At 33.4% G+C, this 21,693-nt stretch overlaps 1 protein-coding gene across 1 annotated transcript; it reads left to right on the forward strand.

Annotated features, from left to right (window-relative positions):
• Nucleotides 1-17,550: 17,550 nt before the first annotated feature.
• On the forward strand, nt 17,551-18,681 carry LOC110103652 (protein FANTASTIC FOUR 1-like). The gene has a single exon (XM_020832450.2). The coding sequence runs from the start codon at nt 17,692-17,694 to the stop codon at nt 18,472-18,474; it is 783 nt and encodes a 260-aa protein (XP_020688109.1). The 5' UTR covers nt 17,551-17,691; the 3' UTR covers nt 18,475-18,681.
• Nucleotides 18,682-21,693: the final 3,012 nt, after the last annotated feature.

Genomic DNA, 21,693 nt, shown 5'->3' on the forward strand with positions numbered 1-21,693 from the left:
TAAAGGATTGCCGTATGTAGAAGGAAGATGAATCTTTGTGTCATTATCTCATCATCTAATCCAAGAAAGGAAAAACATGCCTAAATGATCTCCTATGCTTGGAAAATCTCAAGAACTAACCGAACCGAGCCGAGCAGAGCTTCAGCCTGTTCAAGTTCAAGCTCATTTGTCAAAACAGTGCTCAGGCTCCGCTCGAAGCTCGTCGAGCTTCTTGGACAGATGTTCGAGCTCGAGCTAGTTTAAAACATCAATGTTCGAGCTCGGCTCGTGTTCAGAATTTAGCTCGTTTAATTTTCAGCTTGTCGAGCGGCTCGTTGAGCTACTTGTTAAACGAGTCGAGCCGGCCAGAACACAAAATAAACTTATGAATTTAAATTCGTTTGGGACAGTTTTTACTGCTTCTTAAAACATTTTTCTAGTATAAAATTTAAAATTTTTGTACTAAAAATTTGCTTTAAAAAGCGGTAAGAAAGTCGCTCAAATGAAACCTTAATGACTATAAAATACATAATCAACCAAATGTATAAGCGTCAAACCCCTTTTCAAACCAATATATAAAAAAGACTTATGATTGAGGTTCATCCACTTAGGGGTGTCAATTCGGGTCAACGGGGTCGGGTTCGGGTCGAACCCGGAACTGACCCGGCACTGTTCGGGTCAACCCAAACCCGACCCGTTTTAAAAAACGGGTCAGGTTTCCGGACCCGAACCCGACCCGATTCGGGTCCGGGTCTTTAAAACATCAATGTTCGAGCTCGGCTCGTGTTCAGAACTTAGCTCGTTTAATTTTCAGCTTGTCGAGCGGCTCGTTGAGCTACTTGTTAAACGAGTCGAGCCGGCCAGAACACAAAATAAACTTATGAATTTAAATTCGTTTGAGACAGCTTTTTACTGCTTCTTAAAACATTTTTCTAGTATAAAATTTAAAATTTTTGCACTAAAAATTTGCTTTAAAAAGCGGTAAGAAAGTCGCTCAAATGAAGCCTTAATGACTATAAAATACATAATCAACCAAATGTATAAGCGTCAAACCCCTTTTCAAACCAATATATAAACCCATTTTTCAAACCAATATATATAAAAAAGACTTATGATTGAGGTTCATCCACTTCACAACTAAATTATATTATATTTTTGCTTATATTTGATTTTGGTCCACATCTAATATCATATGACTTCTAACCAAGCAAATAATCATTTTTAAAATAAATTATTATATTTTAATATATAATAAATAATATTAACATTTACTAACATTATAATCTTAATAGCATTAACAATATAAAAAGATTGAGCCGAATATTCCCTTAATCATATCTGAGCAATAAATTAAAAAAAAAAAACCTTTTTTACATAAAAATTAAAGAAGATATTGTAATCTCTATCTTTAATTATCTTCCCACCGACATCAAATACATTGATTCGAGACCAAAAAAACTGCTGCTGATATTTAAATTATAATAATAACCGTTTGTTTTCAAGCAGTTTAAAAGAAAATATTAGGTGCAAATGCAACAAGTTGTTAAGGCTTCATTTGTGATATTTTTTTTATCACTATTTTTTATTGGCTTTAATAAATTTTTGTAGTAAAATTTTGATTTAAAAAGCAAGAAAAAAATTATCTAAAATGAAACCTAAGGGCCCATTTAAGATCCTGTAATTTGTTTTAAAGTTGGTTGTAAAGCTACTATAAAGAAAATACCTTTTTTGAAAGCTGATGTAGAAAATAGATTTTTAGTATAAAAATTTCTTGAAAGCAGCGGAAAAATAGTGAAGAAAAGTAATTTATGATTTCTATATAAAAGAGAAAAATCAATAAAAACCCTAGGCATAAATAAAGGCTTTCTTTTTAAAATCTGCTGCAAAATAGCAACTAAACAAAGTCTTAGACTTCGTTGGAGACGGTTTTCTTGAAGCAGCTTGCTAGTATGAAAATTATAAATAAAATTTATAATTTTCATACTAAAAAGCTGTTTTAAGAAGCAATAACAAAGCCGTCCTAAAAGAAGCCTTAATTTTCTTTTGGGGCAGCTTTTTTATTGCGTTTTAAAAAATCTTTTTTAATATAAATATTTCTTCAAATAATTTTTAAAAAAAAATTTAAAAATCATTAAAAAAACTGTAACATACGAAACATAAGTCTAGCTGGCTAACGGTTCCTTCCCTTATTTATGGTTTTGATCACCGGAAAAAGAGAGAAGAACATGTGAGGCCATACGAGAAATTATAGTTTATTTGATTATCTCTGTACTGTATCATTTAATATAAAATAAAGTAATAATAGTACTAATAATAATTTTATTTCATAAGCTATTGGGGAGATTTAATTAGGGTCATGCAATTAATTACGTTTGTTATGGATGATGATGGATTTGTTTAAGCTAGTCATGATTTGGATTTGAATCTTTTGATGAATTCTAGGTTAAGTTCGAGATGATTAAGAGATGATAAATGACTAAAAATTAATAAATTTTGAGCTTGATTTTTAAGATATAGGCTTTGTTTGAGACGGCTTTCTTACTGTTTTCTAAAATAATTTTTTAGTACAAAATTTTTTCATTCAAGAAATTTTCGCACAAGAAACCTGGTTTAGAAAAAAAGTAAGAAATTTATAACAAATGAAGCCCTAATGAATCAAATTCAATTGTATGATTACTTTCTAGAAAATGTATTAGATATATTTTTAATATTTTATCTTTACATAATGATCCAGTTGGCATAGATAAAATTTATAAAAGTGATCACAATCTTTTAAATGGAAAATTGAAAAAGGGGAAAAATCATGAGATTTAACTCAATTGCATTAATCCATCATATAATTGTGTATATAAGAATTTTTTTTCCGCAATTGAAGAAAATATAATTAAACAATCATGAACAACTGTTTGATTGTCATTTTAGGGATTACAGATGTCGGATGTCCACAGATGTTTTTTTTTAAACAAAAAGGAATTTTATTTCGATCACTAACATGATGATACAATCAAGTCCAACAAAGGACCAAGCCAAAATTACAAATCAACAAACATCAAAGAAGATACATCAAAAGAGAAGAGGGCAAAAGTAAGTTGGGCTTAGTCATTGGCAAGAAGCTATCTGTAACCATCTAGAAGCTTGACAAGGACCATCTAGAGAATGAAGCAAGCAACAGCCCACACAGCGCCAAAGGTTCAATCATAATCTCACAATCCAAACAAAGGCCACCAATAAAATCAAGAGGAAGCACCACCAGTGGTTGCCAACAAGCCACAATCATTCAGGTGGTGAACATAAAGTTGCCACATCATTGCCCGGTTCACAAAACACAAACCAAAGATAGAAGCCATCCTCAACGAAGCAGACCCCAACAATGGAAAGAAGATCAAATCCAAAAAGAAAAAAAAAATCATTTCTTTTTTAATTTACGACGTTTATGCTTACCACTCGAATTAGAAAAATCATCCTTAGGTGCTTGTCGTGATAGATGAATAATTGAAGCTCAATAATTAGGTCGGATGCCGGTAGTCAAGCAAAAATAGTCGAATGCTACAATTCAGACAGTACTGGTGGCAATTGCTAATTGTAGTCATCAATGATGATTGTCGGGAAACGCAAGCGCCTCTTGATATATTAGAAGTCAGAAATGCGTCTGTGAAATAACGGACACAAATGGCCTAAATGTCCAAAAAAATTAAAATAAAATAAAATAACTGACACATATTAGACATAGTAGAAATATCAAATATATCTAATTAAAATAATATTGAAAGTAAAAGGACATAAGTGCAATATGCGTGTCCTAAATAACTGAAAATTTGTTTAATAAAAATTATTTTTTTAATAAATTATTAGTCGAATAATAAATACATTCGGTGTGCGCTCCATATGGTGACATATTACGATTTTTACGAATAGCTGTGTTACAGAAGTTAAACGAAAGTCCACAGGTGGGACTCCTCTGTGGGCTAGAACAGTTAAAGGCCCAGCCCATTATTTAAATTGGCTGACTTTCTGAAACCGGCCCAATTAATCACAATATAGTAGACCTTTTTATGAATGTCCTTATTCTCATTCATCATTATTAATCAACAAAATGGCTTAGGCTTCATTTGGAACTGCTTTCTTTTTGCTTATTGAAGTAATTTTTTAGTACAAAATTTTTAATTTTTATACTTGAAATTTGCTTTTTAAGAAGCAATAAGAAAGCCGTCCCGAGGCTTCATTCGGGAAGACTTTTTGTTGCTTCTTAAAGCAGCTTTTTAGTAAAAAAAAATAAAATTTTTATACTAGAAACTGCTTTAAGAAGCAGCTGTTTTAAGAAGCAGCCGCTTTAAGAAGCAATAAAAAAGCCATCCAAAATGAAGCCTTAGTTTTATTTAAAACTTGTCTATTGTGTTATCTTTATTTATTCTAGAATAAAAAGTGTAAGTCTATATTAAATCTTAACAAAAGAGAATATCATTTTTGACTTCTCAAAGAGAATAGTGTTGTGCATTTTGTGGATTAAATTCATTGCATTTTGGTTAATAAATTATTTTTCAATTCTCTACAAATTCATTAAATATTTTAAGAGTCAACATAATTTAAATGAAGTTTGTTGAGCTATTTTTCTTCATTTGCCTTTCAATTTTTTTTTTTTTTCAAAATTATATAAGCTGAATTTTAGAAAGGATTAGTTTAAAATATAATTAATTTAAAATGTTGGGGAAAAATATTAATTTGCAAAGGCAAAGTCCTCAAATGGGCTGCGATTTGCCTGCCACGATTAAGGCTTCGTTTGTTTTTTTTTGTGCTTTTGTAAAACACAGTTTTAAAAAACATTAGTTCTAAAATGGAGTTTTCTAACGGAGAAGCACATTTAAAAAGCATTCTCAAAACTGCAGAAAAATGAGAAAAAGGAGTTATTGGGAACGTGATTTGACGAACCAAACAACACAAAAAAAAATTCCTCCGTTTTAGGAAACGGGGAAGGCAAAAAAAAGCTCAAACAAACAAAGCCTAAAAGTCACGAGGATAGTAGTTTTTTTTTTTAATTTTTATATTGAAACTTTTTTCTTTTAATAAAATTGCCTTAGATTTGTTTAAAATATTTTAACAGCAGCAATTTTATTTTTTTAAGTTTCAAACTTTCTTCTAACTTTTTAAAAATATTTTAATATTTTTGATACATTTTTCGAACTTAGAATTTTTTTATTTTTTATTTAAATATAATTTTCAATTAATCACCATAAAATCATCTTCTATAACTGACCATACAAAATTACAACTTCAAAGAAAAATATTTGATTTGTTTTTTAAAGCAAACTTAGTGAAATTTTTTTATATGGGTAATGAGTTCCCCACATGATAAGTTGTCAACTCTTGGGCGATTTTTGTCATGTGCAGGCAAAAATTGCACTGTCTGAAGAAATTTGGTCTATTTTTCAAATTTAACTTTTCCCTTCTTATTTTCAATCTATATATTATTAAAGTAGTTTTTTTTTTTGGTCAATCATATATATGCACAATTACTTTAATACATGTGTATCTCACTTACATAGTGGACAAAAATCAAGCTTTGTCATTTGCTTTAATGAGAGAATGTAAGACTTTCAAATTTGATAAGACATTTACAAAATAATATATGTAGGCTTCAGTGGCACTATTAGTAAGAAAATTTGTTGGATTTTTTAGGACTTTCTAGCTGGAAATCTCACTTGATATAAGTGATAGATTTTCTAGCAGATAATTCATTATAAAATATACTAGAACTCTGCTATATTTTATTTTAAATTGTGTTATCTTCTCCAATTTTGTCCTAGCCATTGTGCTAGCTCTCATGTGTCTCTATGTTATTGCCTTTTCTTGCCTCAATTTGGCCTCATGAGCACTCATTGATACATCTCCATCATAGATTAGAAGCTTGAGCAAGTCCTTGTCCATCGACAAAAATTCTGCTAATATTCGTGTCGATTATGTTGAGGGTGATTACTCTTCTTTTTGTCAAATGATGATTTTATAGTTAATACAAATAAGCATATGATAGTCGCACTTAATTTCTAGTGTTGAGGCATATTGGAATGCTCCTCTCGATGATTGCAAGCATTATTCTAATATGGAGGATGATGACTTGTTGGAGAAATTTTAATGTATATGATGAGGCATAACCTTTATATATATGGGTCATTTTTTTGTATTATTTTTCTTACTACTTAGTTGTTTAGGCTAGGTATTCTTATTGTAGAATCTCTTCATGAAATAAAATATAAATAGAAATTAAGTTGGAATTATGAATAATATTCTCAAATAAGATATCACCTATTTGATTTTATAAGTAGTAGTAAACCTATATAAGCTATGCATAAATATGCAAAAATTTTCATTTGAGAAGCAAAGTATGTTTATCCCTATGATTTTGGAATTACATAATTGCAAATGAAGAAAGCCATTACAAGAGGATTTAGATTTACATGCTGTAATTAAGGCCATTAAGAACTTTATTCACCCAAAAGAATTGAAGCATAGCATTGGTGATTGTTTAGTTGAGGAAATTTATAAGAAACTTGATGGTGGTGTTTGAGGAGTGAAAGCTATGGCTTTATTAAGGGACTCAATTAAGAGGTGCCTTTGTTTAGCAAAGATTTATGAAATGTTTCAAGAAATTATTTTTTAGGGGTCATTTGGTTGTAATTATTTAGAAAATTCAATGTATTCAAAATAGAATATAAAGTAAAATCAAGGTATCTGAAAAAATTTGTGATATTTAGTTACTTGTAAAATAAAATTAGAAGTTTATTTATTTGTGTTTGATTTATTATTATTATTATTATTATTATTATTATTATTTTGCAAAGTTAACTAATATTTAAAACATAGTTGGTGGCTAGCAGTTGTTGCTAGCAACTACAATGGTCGACACGTGTGACAGTCAACTATGATATGGTAGCTGGTAGTGGTTGGCAGTGGCAAATGATGGCTTAATGAATATCACGTAAGTTGTTTATTTGATATTCCGATGCAGATTACACCATAAAATTACATTGCATTTGCTTTTCTTCTAGCCAAACGGTTGAAAATTCTAATCCCTCACACTTGATTTACTCAACCCTACTAATACTAAAAACAAGACAGTCCTTAAAACTAATATGCTTTTCTATTTTTTAACCAATTTTTTTCTATCATATGTACACTACAAGAAAAGAGATATTTTCTAGCGGCCATTTTCGTTGGAGGGTGACTAAATTTCATCGGTAATTACTATTTCTAATAAATTTCAAACGGAATTTTTTTCACCAGTAAAATATGCCTTGAAAAAATAAAAACCGGTGATAAAAAAAATCCGATGAAAATATTTTTGGCAAAATAATTAATAATCCACAAGAAACATTTCTAGCGGGTGGAAATTGCTGTAAGAAAATTACATTACATTTTTTATAGTGGTAGCTATATATAATTTGTTTTCTTTATTCAGGGTTACCTTTAAATTTATAGTGAAAGATGATTAAGTATTATGTTTTAGCTTATTCAAGACATTTAAATTACATAGGAAGAGTACCTAGTTCAAATTCATAGCTATATTGGTTCACTTTCTTGAGTAGTTAGTTGTTGAAAGATGCTCTATACACTTGTGTAAGCCTGCTTATGATCAAGTGTCAAATATCACTCATATAGAAAATCCCCTATGACTAACAATTTCAATGTAGAATGTATCAGACAATATTTATAAAGTATTTAGTTAAAAATGTCTAATATTTCATAATAGGTGCATGTTTAGGTATGCCATTTTACTAATGTTCAGTACATTGATCCCCTTTTAAACACATAAAGCTATTACATATTACTACACATGCAACATATATAATTGCTAAATATTAAAAAAATCATTGTTTTTTACCTACTAATATGATTTTAATACCTCTTATTTTAACAAATAAATTGTGATATCACATATGATACACCACATAGCAAATATATTTAAGATATTATTTTTCTTTTTGTTATTTCACCACATTGTCAAATCAATATTATAGCGATAATTTGTAATATGTTTGATGCATCAAGTGGAAGGTTTTTACTTCAAGATGATAGGTAATTACTACCTCAAATTTGTAAGGCCTTGTTGTTTGGATTCAAGCTCATAATAGTTCTTACCTATATTAATAAGTCCAGTTTGAGGGCACTTTAGATATAATGAATAAGGCTTCGTTTTGGGTAGCTTTATTGTTGCTTCTTAAAATAACTTTCTAGTATAAAAATTAAACTAGAAAGCTGTTTTATGACGCAATAAGAAAGCTATCCCAATGAGGCTTAAGTCAAGTAGGAGGGTATCATCTTAGAGTAGTGGGTGGACATTATCATCTCATATTAACATAATGAATCATCAATGTAGTTTATGTCCAATTCAAATTAACCATAAAAATTTGACCATGAACCACATCAAGTCCAATCAAAGGTTGGTGAATTTATTCACATCTAATGTTTCCTCAAATGATATTTAGTTATTCTTCAAGTTTATCTTTCTTAGAGCATGAATCCATTCTTTATAAACAAAAACAAAAATAAAATGAACATCATCACATGATCATAAAATGAAAAAACAAGCCAAGCCATGGCATATGAAATTGCATAAATATGCCTATGGAATAATCATTCTCCATTATATCGTCATCACATCCTAGCTAGTATACATGCCAAATCTTTTATAAGATAAAGTAAGTATATGATTCACAAGTATGCTCATCAATAAATAGGACAATCATTTGCCGCAAAACATGCATATAATAGTATTCTTATCATCATGAATAACCTAAACTTCATCATAAACCTAACATAATTATTAAGTTACTTTTTTCCTAACTTGAACATATAGCATATTTCACAATCTATGTTATAAGCAACCTACTACAAAACATTTTTGAGCCATCTTTGTCTTCTCCTTGCCTCCTCTTCAAGGTGCCCACTCGTCTTTCTCTAGTTTTTCCTTATCTCTTTCACTATAAAGAAGCTAACGGTCACTCTATCTTATATTAAATAAGTAATAAAAGCAAAATGGTTTCCTCTCCAAAAGCCAATAGAGACTTAAAACCTCATATGACTAACAATAGGATGTTTTCATGTAAAAAATTAAGATCTTTTTTCTCGTACTACAAATTAGTCATTCATTTCCATAATACTTCAGCTCAGTGTATATACGTTCTATTAAAAATGAATTACAACGCACACATAGATTTAATTATTGGAAACAATATTTTTCATTAAAAAGGTGTTAATTATATCTTATGAGCTCATTAACAAAAGGGTTATTATATAAAAATACATATTTTCTCCTATCCTTACAGTAATTTCATTCCATCAAAGAAGTGACATATGGAATTAATAAATAGTGCACACTAGCAAGTTGGGAGGTTACTGTAGTTGATATCAAATAAGCCAAAGAATTGAGGCTTCAACTTGTCTGATTCAACAAATAGGAGTCAGGGCTTTCCAGGAAAAGAGAAAACCATTCTTATTCATGATAAAGGAATAAAAAATTAAATATAAATAATGAGAAATTACTTAAAATAAAGAAGAGGAAAATAATTTTTAGAAATTTTTAACATTTTATATCAAATTTATTAAATTTTTATGTATATTAAATAAATTTACTATTAAATTTTTAAACAAGCCAGTCACAAGCTGATAAATCGAATAAGAGTTTTGAAAGATAATCTTAATATATTTAAAGAGATCGAGGTATAGTACTATGAAGGGTGCATGTTTCAAAATAATTTTATCCAATTCCTTCATGATATAGTATACAAATTTTTAGCCATAGGGTTGGGAATTTGCATTCCATCCACTTTGAGATGTTTGAATGAATTTGGCTAGTTTAGGATCTCAAATAAATGAAGGATGAATTTGTTCTATTCTATTAGGCCATTTGGAGGTTCCTTTAAACTTTCATTGATTCCAAGTATAGTCTTTTCAGGTAGAATATTAGCTTTTGCTTTAATTACCAAAAACCCTTAACAAGTTAACATATCTTATGATTCAAAGTTCAGTTTTGTATGACATTCACTCATCATTTATTATATTCATATCTTATAGTCAAATCAAGCGACTCGACGAGATGAATCCAATCGAGCCCAAGACCACAGAATTTTGACATCATCAAGGGCTCAAAATGCCTAATAAATGGACTATGATGAAAGAATTCAACATCGGCCATCCATTCAAATCACTCTCAATTTACTCATGAGCTTCCTCCTATTTACTGGTCATGCCACTCTCAGAAAATTATAAATAAATCTCTCATTTCTCTTGAAAAGGGGGACCTAAGTAAGAGGAGAAGAAGAGAAGGACATCAGAGTAGAAGAAAAAATGAAGAGAAGGAAGAAGCTCCTCCTCGACCACCGCCGGAGTTTAACCCGGCATTTGACCGACGTAGGAATTAAGCAAGGGACCCTAAATGGGGGGAAGAAGGAGACCCAAGCAAGAAGAGCAGAGAAGATAACAAAGAAACAAGGAAGAGACTCCTCATCGAGCACCTCTGAACTTTCACCCGGCAGCTTATCGACGCCAGAGTTCTGCCCGAATGCCATCTAACACCGGATTTCTACCCGGCTGCCGACTAACATCAGACTTCTATCCGATGCCCGACCTCCGCTCATCGCCAGACTTCTACCCGATGTAGGACTTCCGCTCGTCGCCGGATTTCTACCTGATGCTGGATTTCTACTCAACACTAAACTTCTGCTCGTCGTCGGACTTCTATCTAATGTCATACTTTTACCCATTGATAGACTTCTATCCAATGTCGGACTTGCGCTCGTCATCGGATTCCTATCCTGCACTGGACTTTCGTCCGTCATCAAAATTCTATTGGGCTTTTACATGACGCCAGACTTCTGCCTTTCGCAAGACATTTACCAAACTTCTATTCAATGTTGGAGTTCTCCTTGACGTCGTCCTTCCGACCTCCGTCACCAGACAACAGTCTTTATGACCTTCGTTGCCCGCCGACTACGATCCTTCCGATTTACGTCGCCCACTGACTACGGTTCTTCCGACGAAACAAACACATCAATAGTTATTCTTTGTATTCATATCATGTAATGTACTATATATGATGTACATCAAGCTAAAGCCTTCCCTCAATGAAGTTCCTCATTTGTAATCAACTACAAGTACTAGTGGATTCATTCAAACTGGGCTAGGCCCAGTGATTTTTCCCCTTTTTAAAAGTTTTACATGTAAAAATATTGGTGTCTCCTATAAATGATGCATCATCTCTTTTTATATATATATGCGTGTTGGATATTCATACAAAGCGAAGACATTAAAATTTTATATTTCTCTATCACCGCGAATACTCCAGGACGCAACAATTATATTTCCTATTTGTTGTAGTTAATATCATTGTTGATGATTCAATTCTTTTTTAGCAAATATGATTCATGTAGACTTCACATTTGACATTATAAAGATGGTGCAACAAAATCTTGAAATAGGAAAACTAATGCAATAAGTCTTAGGATTCGTTTGGGATAGATTTCTTATTGCATTCTAGTACAAATATTTTTTAAAGTAAAAAAATATTGTATAAGAAAGTTGCTTTAGAAAGCTGTAAAAAGTTGTCCCAAACGAAGTCTTAGTTTAACCACTGAATAATTCTTCTCTTAGGATTTCATTAAACAAAATGCATATGATCATAACTCCTATGTTTTTTTTTTTTTTGTCACAAATAACTAAGCTCTTGAAAATTTTTTACTTTATGATTCTAATTAATGATATCAATAAATGACCTGACCATATAATTCGCCTAGAACCTGATCCAAAAAAAAATCAAGTTCAAGTTTACCCGCTTACTAAATGGGTCAGATCATACTCAACCCCCCCCCCCCCCCCCCCCCTCTTTCTTTTAAAAAAATTGTTTTTGATACAGGAATTATGCTCAATTTTAGTAGGATTTAGGTAATTGTTAAATCCCGCCAAATAAGGTTTAGGGAACTGTTAAACTTCAAAGCGAGTTAAATGCCCTATTTTCCTTTTTTTGTCATTTATCCCGATTAGCTAAATCAAGGAGTTCGGTGGATTTATGGGATTTGGCCAAAGAAGCATGTGAAAGAAAGAAAGATGGCTACCTTAGCAATGAGCAAGCTCTCATCGTCAACGTTCCTTCCAATCCAATAGAAGAATGGCGAGGTGGTGCGACTTCAGATTCGACATGAAGGAACGCATCGAAGGAGGCAAAGAAGCTATTTAGCGACTGTTCAAAACTACCTCTCGTGCAGAAGTCAAGTAGCAACGAATAGCCAAAGAAAAAGAAAAGAAAACATGTGGCCAAAGAACCCCTTTTGGTTTTAAAGGGATAATTTTTTCATCAATCTTATATATTCTATTTATTATCAAGATTTAGTTTATTTTGCTACTCTTAATCATCTAAACTTTACACTTCGATTGCTTAAAGTGCATTTGTTTTTTACTTCTTACTTAATCATTCTATCTTGTATTTTTTTTTTTCAAGCATTTGAACACTGAGCATTTCACTTTCATTTAATCGTTGCATTCTTTACAATTCTACTTATAGTCAAACAATCCTTAGTAAGTTTTAAAATTTTGAGTTTGTTTCTTTTCATTTCTTGCTCTATTAATTTCATTAACTCCAACTTTGAGATCAAAAATTTGTTAAAATAAATTTAGGCCTTCTGAAAAAAATTTTGGGCTCCACCACCGCCTCAAATAGGACATTAATTCTAAGAAGATGATACTTAATATTGATGATCATTTTATTCAATTCTTGATAAGCATTAAGCAAATTCATTGATATGTAAATACTTATGCTATCATTTTTTAAACATTATTTTAAATAGAAGTAATAAAAGGATCTTGCTGATGTTCTATTTTTCATTGGTTATTAAATTATTTTCATAATTATTAACAACAGAATACTTTATGCCTAATCCCTAAAATTAAATTATTTATTATTAAATAATAATAATAATAATAAAGACAAAATTATCATTTCAAAATAAAAAACTAACTAAATAATAGCTTTACCAAATGAAAAAATTTACCCTTAGTTATTTTCTATAGAACATCGGCGCCACGTCTTCTCCAAGCAGTCCATGCAGTTGAAACGTTGAATCTATTTCACTAACGTAACGTTAGTTTAATTCAGGCTGCTATTTTCTGACAATATCTTCCCAGCTATTTTCTCAACTATAATACATATTTGTAATTAAAAAAACTAAATAACTAAATTATTGCTTTTGCTATGATATGACCAATCATTACAAAATATGAGCAATAAGTAATTTATAGTTTGTGCGAGTAAAACATGTCATTTACTTTGTAAGGTTTTTATTTTGGAACGTGATATCCACCTATTGTCACTCTTGAAAGAGAGCTATATTATCCTGTGCGAACACTGAACGGTTCTCACATCCTGTTACGCTTAGGTACTGAACGATGCGCGATACATTTTTGGAATGGTGTGGAGAATTTTTATTGGTCTCCGAATGTCATCTGGACTTTGCACAGAATAATAAATCCTTTAAAGGGCCCTTGGCGGCATGACTAATCCTCGACTGACCAAGAAGAGGCACCCACTGCAAAAACCTCTTGACCCGCACTTAATTGAGCCCCACTTAAGAGGTGTTATCGCTCGAGGGAAATAGAGCACGGATTGGGAGTTTCTCAACCATACTCAGTCCAACAAGTAAGGTAAACAACGATGATTATTTATAAGGTTTTTTTTAACCTATTTGCACGGATAATTTTAAAATGTTTCAGCGGTCATAGTTAGACGACACAGTACTCGACAAAAAAACAAATTTTAGTAAATTATAATTATTTTTATTTGTAAAGAAAATGACAGGGCAACTGCAATTTGTGATTTTTAAAGTGTTTTTTTGTCATAAAAGAAGAGGAAATAGGAGTTTCGGGGATGTTAACCGATACAAGACAGAGAAGCGACAGCTATGTATGTGCTTTGGACGAGAAGCAATAAGTAAATACGCAAAAGTTAAGCTCCACCTCTCATTTTGAGCAATGAGATGGCAGCACGCTCTCCAGCTCTTCACGGGAAAAGATTATAGAAGAAAGACTGGCTTTGAAATCTTCTCTACCTGCGCAATTTAATGTTCCTTCCTTCTTTGATATTTATTTTGAAAAAAGTTATTTTTTTTTTATTATAAACGGTATTAAATTCAAATAATATTTGCTACGTACTAAAATATTTATAATAACATGGATCATTCTTGTAGGCGAAGGCGTATATCAAAGGCAAGCATCGGCTTTATAGACAATGGCGCTATATATCATCACATATGTAAGCTTCGAATCTAAGGCATCTTAGTTGATAACCAAAGCTCCAAACTAATACATCAAGATGAGCTTTGTTGTGAAAGATTGTCAAACCAGTTTACATTTTGCTCTATTTCTATTCTATTTTCTTCATCAATCTAGTACTCATCTTTCAATAACTTAAAATAATTTTACTAGAAGTCTCATTTTTCAAGTATTTTTTGGCTGGTTTCAACCATTTAATAACATGAAAACAATAGGAAGAAACCACCATAATCAATGCACATCCACATTATAATGTCCTTTTTCATCACAAATGGAACAAGTTCTCTACATAGAGACACATTAGGGAGGATGAATCCCCTTTCAACTAATGCCTGAAGTCGAACCTTCAACTCCTGAAGCTCCTTAAGTGTCATTCTATTCGGAACAATAGAGATCGAAGCAGTATCCAAAAAAAGATTGATACATAATTCTATCTCTTTGTAAATTGCTATTGCCCTCAATCTACCCATGGTCGACTGCGGAGAGCCTTTGAAATCAGAACGTCTATCAAAACCACCTTAGGGACACTCTACAATCCTATGTCTAAACTGACCATAGTTAAAACACTTGCCTCATGCTCTATAATACTGAGCATTGTGCTTTATACCACACTGTTGACATAATGGGGCCTCACTCACTGAACCCCCAGAACTAACAACTTTGCCTCTATATGATCCATAAGAAATTGTTATTAGTTGTCCCCTTCTTCTGAACTCAACAGGTCCAAACATGCTCTTCTTCCCAGAATGGTTACTGCTAGCTGTCTCACTACCAAATCTCTTCTTGCTTGTATTTCATCGTTGCTGCACTACTACCAGATCAGTCTCTATCCTCTTGGCCCTCTGGATTAACTGAGTAAAGTTTGTGATATCTTGAGCCAATAGTGGCTGCCTCAAAGCATCTTGGAGTCCCTTCAGAAATCGATAACACTTTTCCTCATAAGAGTTAACTAACTGTGGAGCATACCTTGAAAGAGCAGTAAACTCTGTCTCGTACAAGATCACTGACATGTTTCCCTGAATCAACTTCAGAAAAGAGCTATGTAAATGTCTCCTATAAGGCAAAGGCATAAACTATGTCCTGAATGTCTCAGCAAACTCATCCATAGTAATCAACGTATTTGCATGATCCTAAAACTTCTCTTTTTGTTGGCCCAACCACTAGCGCTCTATGTTGCCATTAAATAAAAATACAACTAATGCAACTCTCCCCACATAATCACAATATATCACATCCAGAGTTTTTTTTATCCTCATCAACCAATCTTGAGCTGCTCTAGGCTTGATAACACATGAAAGTCCAGAAGGCTATAATCTCATAAAATTTTATAAATATATATCCATGTCATCAGATTGGGTACCAACAACTAGTTTGTGAGCCTCACTAACTAACTATGTTATTATACATGCAATTTGAGAAATAATGTCAGAACTAATCATAAGGATTGTACCCTGAACTTGAGCAGCCTGACTAAAACTCTGATCATTGGTCATATCTGGATTTAGTTGATGTCGATAAGCTATCTCAAAATGCAGAGCTGAATGCAACCCATGTATATGAAAAAAAAATAAATAAAATGAGCACACAAAACTATCCAGAAGCATCTCACTCTTCTACAAATTAAATCTTATAGCTCTGTTATAATTCACTTCTCCAACCTATGCTCTGATACCAAAAATCTTATCACAACTTAACCCGATATGACCCGATAACACATAGGTCATACCGTATATGATTATGGCAAGATTGACCTCAAGATATGGTTGGAGAAATACTGAAATAAAATATCTAATATATATACTACACATAATTACTATTGAATGCAATATAAAGCGGATGACTACTGAATTTCAATAAGATTTTTTATATATCATCCAAAACATATATAATATAAAATATATCTACAACAATACTTGACAATAGAGAGTACAACAAAAATAAAAGTCAAACTTACAAAAAAATGAAAACTAATCAAAACATACCTACAACACATTAAAGCGTGCTATCCAAACTAAGGACTACAATATTTTTTCATTTTCTTAAGTTTTTCACATAAAAACTTGGGTGCGTTGATCTCATACAAAACTAAAATATTAAATTCTCTCTACAATAATGATTTTTTTTTATCATATAATAAGATCATATTACAATCCTACTATAATTTTTTTAAAATTTAAAATCACTTAATCAAAACTTTAAAAACTATATCTTCAGCATTAATATTAAGTATTTTATTTTTTTTACATGAAATTGTAAATATATTTTGCTTTAGTCTTGGATTCTCTTACTAGGCATTTGCAAGAGGATGTATGGCTTTTTGATGTTAATATTCCGAAAGAGAGAGTTGAAGGTAAACTTGAATTAGGAAGTTCAACCTTAGAGTTTAAAAGTTTTCGTTGGAGTAGATGTAAAAATGAATGCATAGTGTAATTTTAATAGAGATAGATTTACGAGGGTTGTGACTTTCGGTGATCATGTCTTTAAAGAGAGTACACATTTTAGATATCTCAGATTTATTATTCAAAGTGATGGTGAAATAGATAGATATATTATTAGTAGAATTTAAGTTTTAATGGTTGAAATGGAGGAACAAATCGGGCATGTTGTGTGATAGAAAAGTACTCGTCAAACTTGAGGGGAAATTCCATAAGATGGTGGTGAGAACTGCAATGTTTTAATGACGCAAAATGTTGGACATTGAAAGATAAGCAAAAAATTTAAGTTAGTGTTGTAAAGATGAGGATTCTCAAGTGGATGAGTAGATTCACTCGTACTGTCAAAATATTAAACAAGTATATACATGAAAAGGTTAGAGTAGCTCCAATAGTGATAAATAAGATTAGAGAGAATCATCTTAATGGTTTGGTCACATAGAACGTCGGCCTTCTTATGGCATAATTAGAAGAGTATATTATTAGATTTGGCTTATATTAGAAAGATAGAGGTAGACCTAGAAACACTTGGTTATAAAATATTAAAAATGATTTTTTGAATTAGATTTAAATGAGAATTAGATTCTTAACTGAACATATTATAAAAAAAAGGTTTATGTAACCAATTTCATATAGTGGGATAAAAATTTGATATTATTATTATATGAAATTATAAATATTTATTTTTGTTAAAATCTCTGCCCTCTTCTAATATTTATCGTTTGGCATTTCTTCACAGTCCCACGCCACATAAACTCCCCCATCGTTACGTGGTCACGATGAATTTTTCTAAAATTCCTTATTTCTCAAAATAATATTATTATCATTAAAAAAATTACCAGCTATAAAAACCCCTCTCCTTTCTCTCTTCCGTTCTTAATCCTGCACATAGGCCCGATGCTTCGATTTCCACTTCCTCAAACCTTCACAACAGAAAATACCTAAGAAAAAAGCGCGGGAAAAAGTGGCGATGATTAGCTTCTGCAAAAGTAGTTTCCATTCGATACTCGGCATCCCCGAATCCGACGATCGCCGGAATCCTCCTCATCGGTGGAGCCACATTTTCCCTCCACCCGACCACGGCGGGCTCCGCCTCCTTGCTACCGATTCCCCCAAGCCTCCTCACGTGGTCGAATACCCTGCTGTAAGGCTCGACACATGCGGCGAGAAGTCGCCCGATCCCGGTGCGTGGGGACTTCACGAGGCATCGGCGGATGCGAGGGGACTCGGCCTCTGCACCGAGAGCCTTGGATCCGAGAGCTGCGACAGCGGGATTGAAATCAACGAAGGCGATGAATCGGCAGCGGAGATCGAGAAACGGAATTCACGGCGACCGTCCCGGAGGCGAAGGGCGGAGGTGCGGCTCCCTCCGCCGCTGCCATGGATGATGGGGCGCGGAGGTCGGAGGACCCGATTCTTGAAGGCTGAGCGAAGGGATGGGCGATTCGTACTCACTGAGATCCAGATCGATACGCCGCCGGAGATTCTCCGCGCTGTCCGCAGCGACGGCAGGCTTCGTCTGGAACTCGTCGAAACGGAGGCGGAAGGCGAAGGGGAGGCCATCGATTGTTCGGAAAGAGAAGAGCACTCACCGGAGACAGTGGAAGCCGCGGGAGACGAGGGATCGGAGGAGAATGGTGAACGGTGGGAGTTGCCGCTGGTGAGGACTGAAGCGCAAAGGTGCCTCGAGGCGGTCAGTAGTGACGGAGGTACTCCCATTTGGTGGGATCACCGCTTCGCCACGAGAGCGTGAGCGAGAAAGTAAAAGGCCGTTGAGATGGACGTGAAGCGGTAACCTTACCTCCGGCTGGCACCAGCCTGGCTCGTTTACTGATCGCCGTCGTTTCCAAAAATAACAAACATAAAACGGATTTTTTTTTTCTTTTTTTTTTGTGCAAGAAGCGAGGAAGGGATAATATCCGGATTTTTTTTGTGTGCAGAAAATAGCTTCTTTTTTCTTCGTATTAAGATTTTTTTTTTTTTTTTTGTGCAAGAAGTGAGGAGGGGATAATTTAGTTCATTCTATGAATTTATTTTAATCCCTAAAAAATTATGAATTTTTTTTTTTCAATTTTAGCAGCAGGATTTCATCGAAAAGATAGTAAAAAAGAAGCTAGGAGGAAAGATTTTGTGGGACAGTTGGCTTCTGAAGCTGTAAGGAGCGAGACAAATGGTAATATTAAAGAAGTGACGTAATAGTTTTTTTAAAAGGAGGGTAGTAATTAATTATTTATTTGTCATATTTTCAAATTATGCTCAATTTTTATTTGTTTTAGTAAATTTATTGGACATAAGATATACTAAATAAAAAATAAAAATAAAATTGATGCTAATTTGGCAGGTCAATGTAACAAGTATAGGTTAAGTTGTTTGATGATAATTTAACGATTAAAGTTGCATGTGAAGACAAGAGTTAAGGCTTCGTTTGGTTTTTTAAACTTCTCAGTTTCAAAAACATCATTAGAGGAAATGGAGTTTTTAAACGGAAAAAGCTAAACCATATCGCTTCTCAAAACAATAAGAAAATGGAGTTTTGGAAAAAACGTGCGGCACATTCAAACGGCAAAAAAAAAAATTGTCGTTTTGAAACGGAAAAAGTACAAAGAACGGGCAAACAAACCAAGCCTAAATTTAATACACGTTGGAATCAAATATGTTCTGAGGTGCATTTGAATCTAATTAACAAGCATGATCTGAGTATAAATAGAAAAGAGAAAAAGACAGAGAGTGAAATTTTGTGAATCATATAAAATTTTTGTCTTGGAAAAAAAAAATGTAAACATAAGATTTGTTGAGCTCAGCATCTCATCCCCTATTTAATTAGTCAATATTAAGATTTAATGTTATATGGATGACATATATATATATATATATATAGCCCAAGATTTCTGAATTCCGACATCAATAAGACATTCAAATGTTCATCAAACGATTCATGATCAAGGGATTCAACATCGGCGGTCCATCCAACCACTCCCCATTTACCCTTGCTTTCTCACCTATTTACGGGCCATGTCACTCCATAAATCTATAAATAGACCCCTCATTTCTCTTGAGAGGGGATCCAAGCAAAAAGAGAAGAAGAGAAAAGAAAGAAGAGAAGGAAGAAGCTCCTCCTCGACCACCGTCTGAGTTCGCCAGACCACCACCTGCGGCCCTCGCCTTTGCCGGACCACCGCCTGATGCCCTCTCCTTCACCGGATCTCCGCCTGAGGCCCTCGCCTTCGGCGGACATCCACCTGAGGCCCTCGACTTCGCCGAGCCATCGTCTGAGGCCCTTGCCTTCGTCAAACTACCATCTGATACCCTCGCCTTCGTTGAACCACCAACTGAGGCCCTCTCCTTCGTCGGACCACCACCTGAGGCCCTCTCCTTCGCCGGACCACCACCCGAGGCCCTCTCCTTCGCCGGACTAACATTTGAGGCCTTAAACTCTGCCAGACCATCAACTAACGCCCGAATTCTGTCAAGTCGCTGTTGGACTACTAGCTGACGCCCTAACTTCCAAGTGACATCATATTTTACACTAGACTTCAACCATACTGTTGACATTTGTATTCTGATCGCCCTGTGGGACGAGTCAACCCACTGTAATCAACTCAAATTCTAGTGAAGTCTTTTCAACTGAGCTAGACCCCGTGGTTTTTCCCTTTTCCAGGATTTTCCAAGTAAAAAATCTTGTGTGAGCTGGATATCCGTGTAACGCTAAGACGTAAAATCATAACTCTATCGCTGTGTATATTCTAGCCCGCAACAATATATATATATAGACATAGCTTGTATTTATTTCATTATGATGAATTGAATAATTTTTAGTAAAATTACATAATTCTGTTTATATATAGCATTATTATATTTATCAAATTATTATTTGTTTGAAATTATCTAATTATAAATAAATCTTTAGTGTAATGATTACTAATGATTAATTAAGATAATCCATAATGAACGATATGCTCCTTAAACCAACAATTACTTTGTTGGAAATAATGTGTACAACCTTCTCAACATAAGGGATGCAGCTGAAGCAAAGTCAGATATTGGAGGAGCTCTAGAGAACGAGGGAGCAATTCAATGGAAAACAGTCAGCATTATTAGAGGACGAGAATGACGAAACATATTTTGAGTAGACTATGTTATAATTGGACGTGTTATTACTATGTATATGTATTTTGAGTAAACTAGTTACATGCGCAGAAGATCAAAAAACAGCAAAATTGTGGATAGCAACAAGAAAATCAGCACAAAAAGTGCCAAAAATACACATGCTAGAGATAATTGCAAGAAAGCAGAAAACAACCTCTATGAATGAAGCAATCAGATGTCCCTTGAGCGCAGCATTGGACGGCGACGATGGTAGTGGACAACAAAGAGAGATGGTGAATATTAACGAGTAACAGTAGTAGAAGCGAACATCAACATCGGCCGGTGGCGACAGTGGTTGGTTGGTGTCAGATGGTAGTGGAAGATGATGGTGATCGTAGGGTAGTGATTGCAATTTTTCGGTTGGTGGTGTGTGGCAACGGGGATGGCTTATTGCTGATCCAACTATGACCAACAAGGGAAAAAGGCTAGCTAGAGGCCTTCAACTAAGGCTTCACTTGGGACGGTTTTCTGTTTCTTTTTAAAATAGTTTTTCAGTACAAAAATTTAAATTTTTTAACTAAAAAATCACTTTAAAAAATAATAAGAAAGCCATCCTAAATGAAGCCTAAATATTCTCTTCGGCTCTACGAGCAGTACTAATTAAGGCTGTCATTTAACTCGCATAGCCCATTGCAAGAAACCATATTGGACGGAAAAAGAAATAAAGACCATTTTGACAAATAAAAAAACTTATCAGATATTAGAAATGCAAAGCACAGAGTTAACAGCTAGTGTTACACTTAATGGGAATGAATGGATAAATATAAGTGATAAAAGTATTATTGTGCATAGGGCTGCAAGCGAATCAAGCGTTCAACGAGCTATT

Source organism: Dendrobium catenatum, unplaced genomic scaffold (assembly GCF_001605985.2).
Source record: "Dendrobium catenatum unplaced genomic scaffold, ASM160598v2 fragScaff_scaffold_506, whole genome shotgun sequence".
Taxonomy (NCBI): domain Eukaryota; kingdom Viridiplantae; phylum Streptophyta; class Magnoliopsida; order Asparagales; family Orchidaceae; genus Dendrobium; species Dendrobium catenatum.

What these genes read in the sequence shown, in the direction of transcription:
- LOC110103652 (XM_020832450.2), top strand. Translation starts at nt 17,692, where the DNA reads ATGATTAGCTTCTGCAAAAGTAGTTTCCATTCGATACTCGGCATCCCC.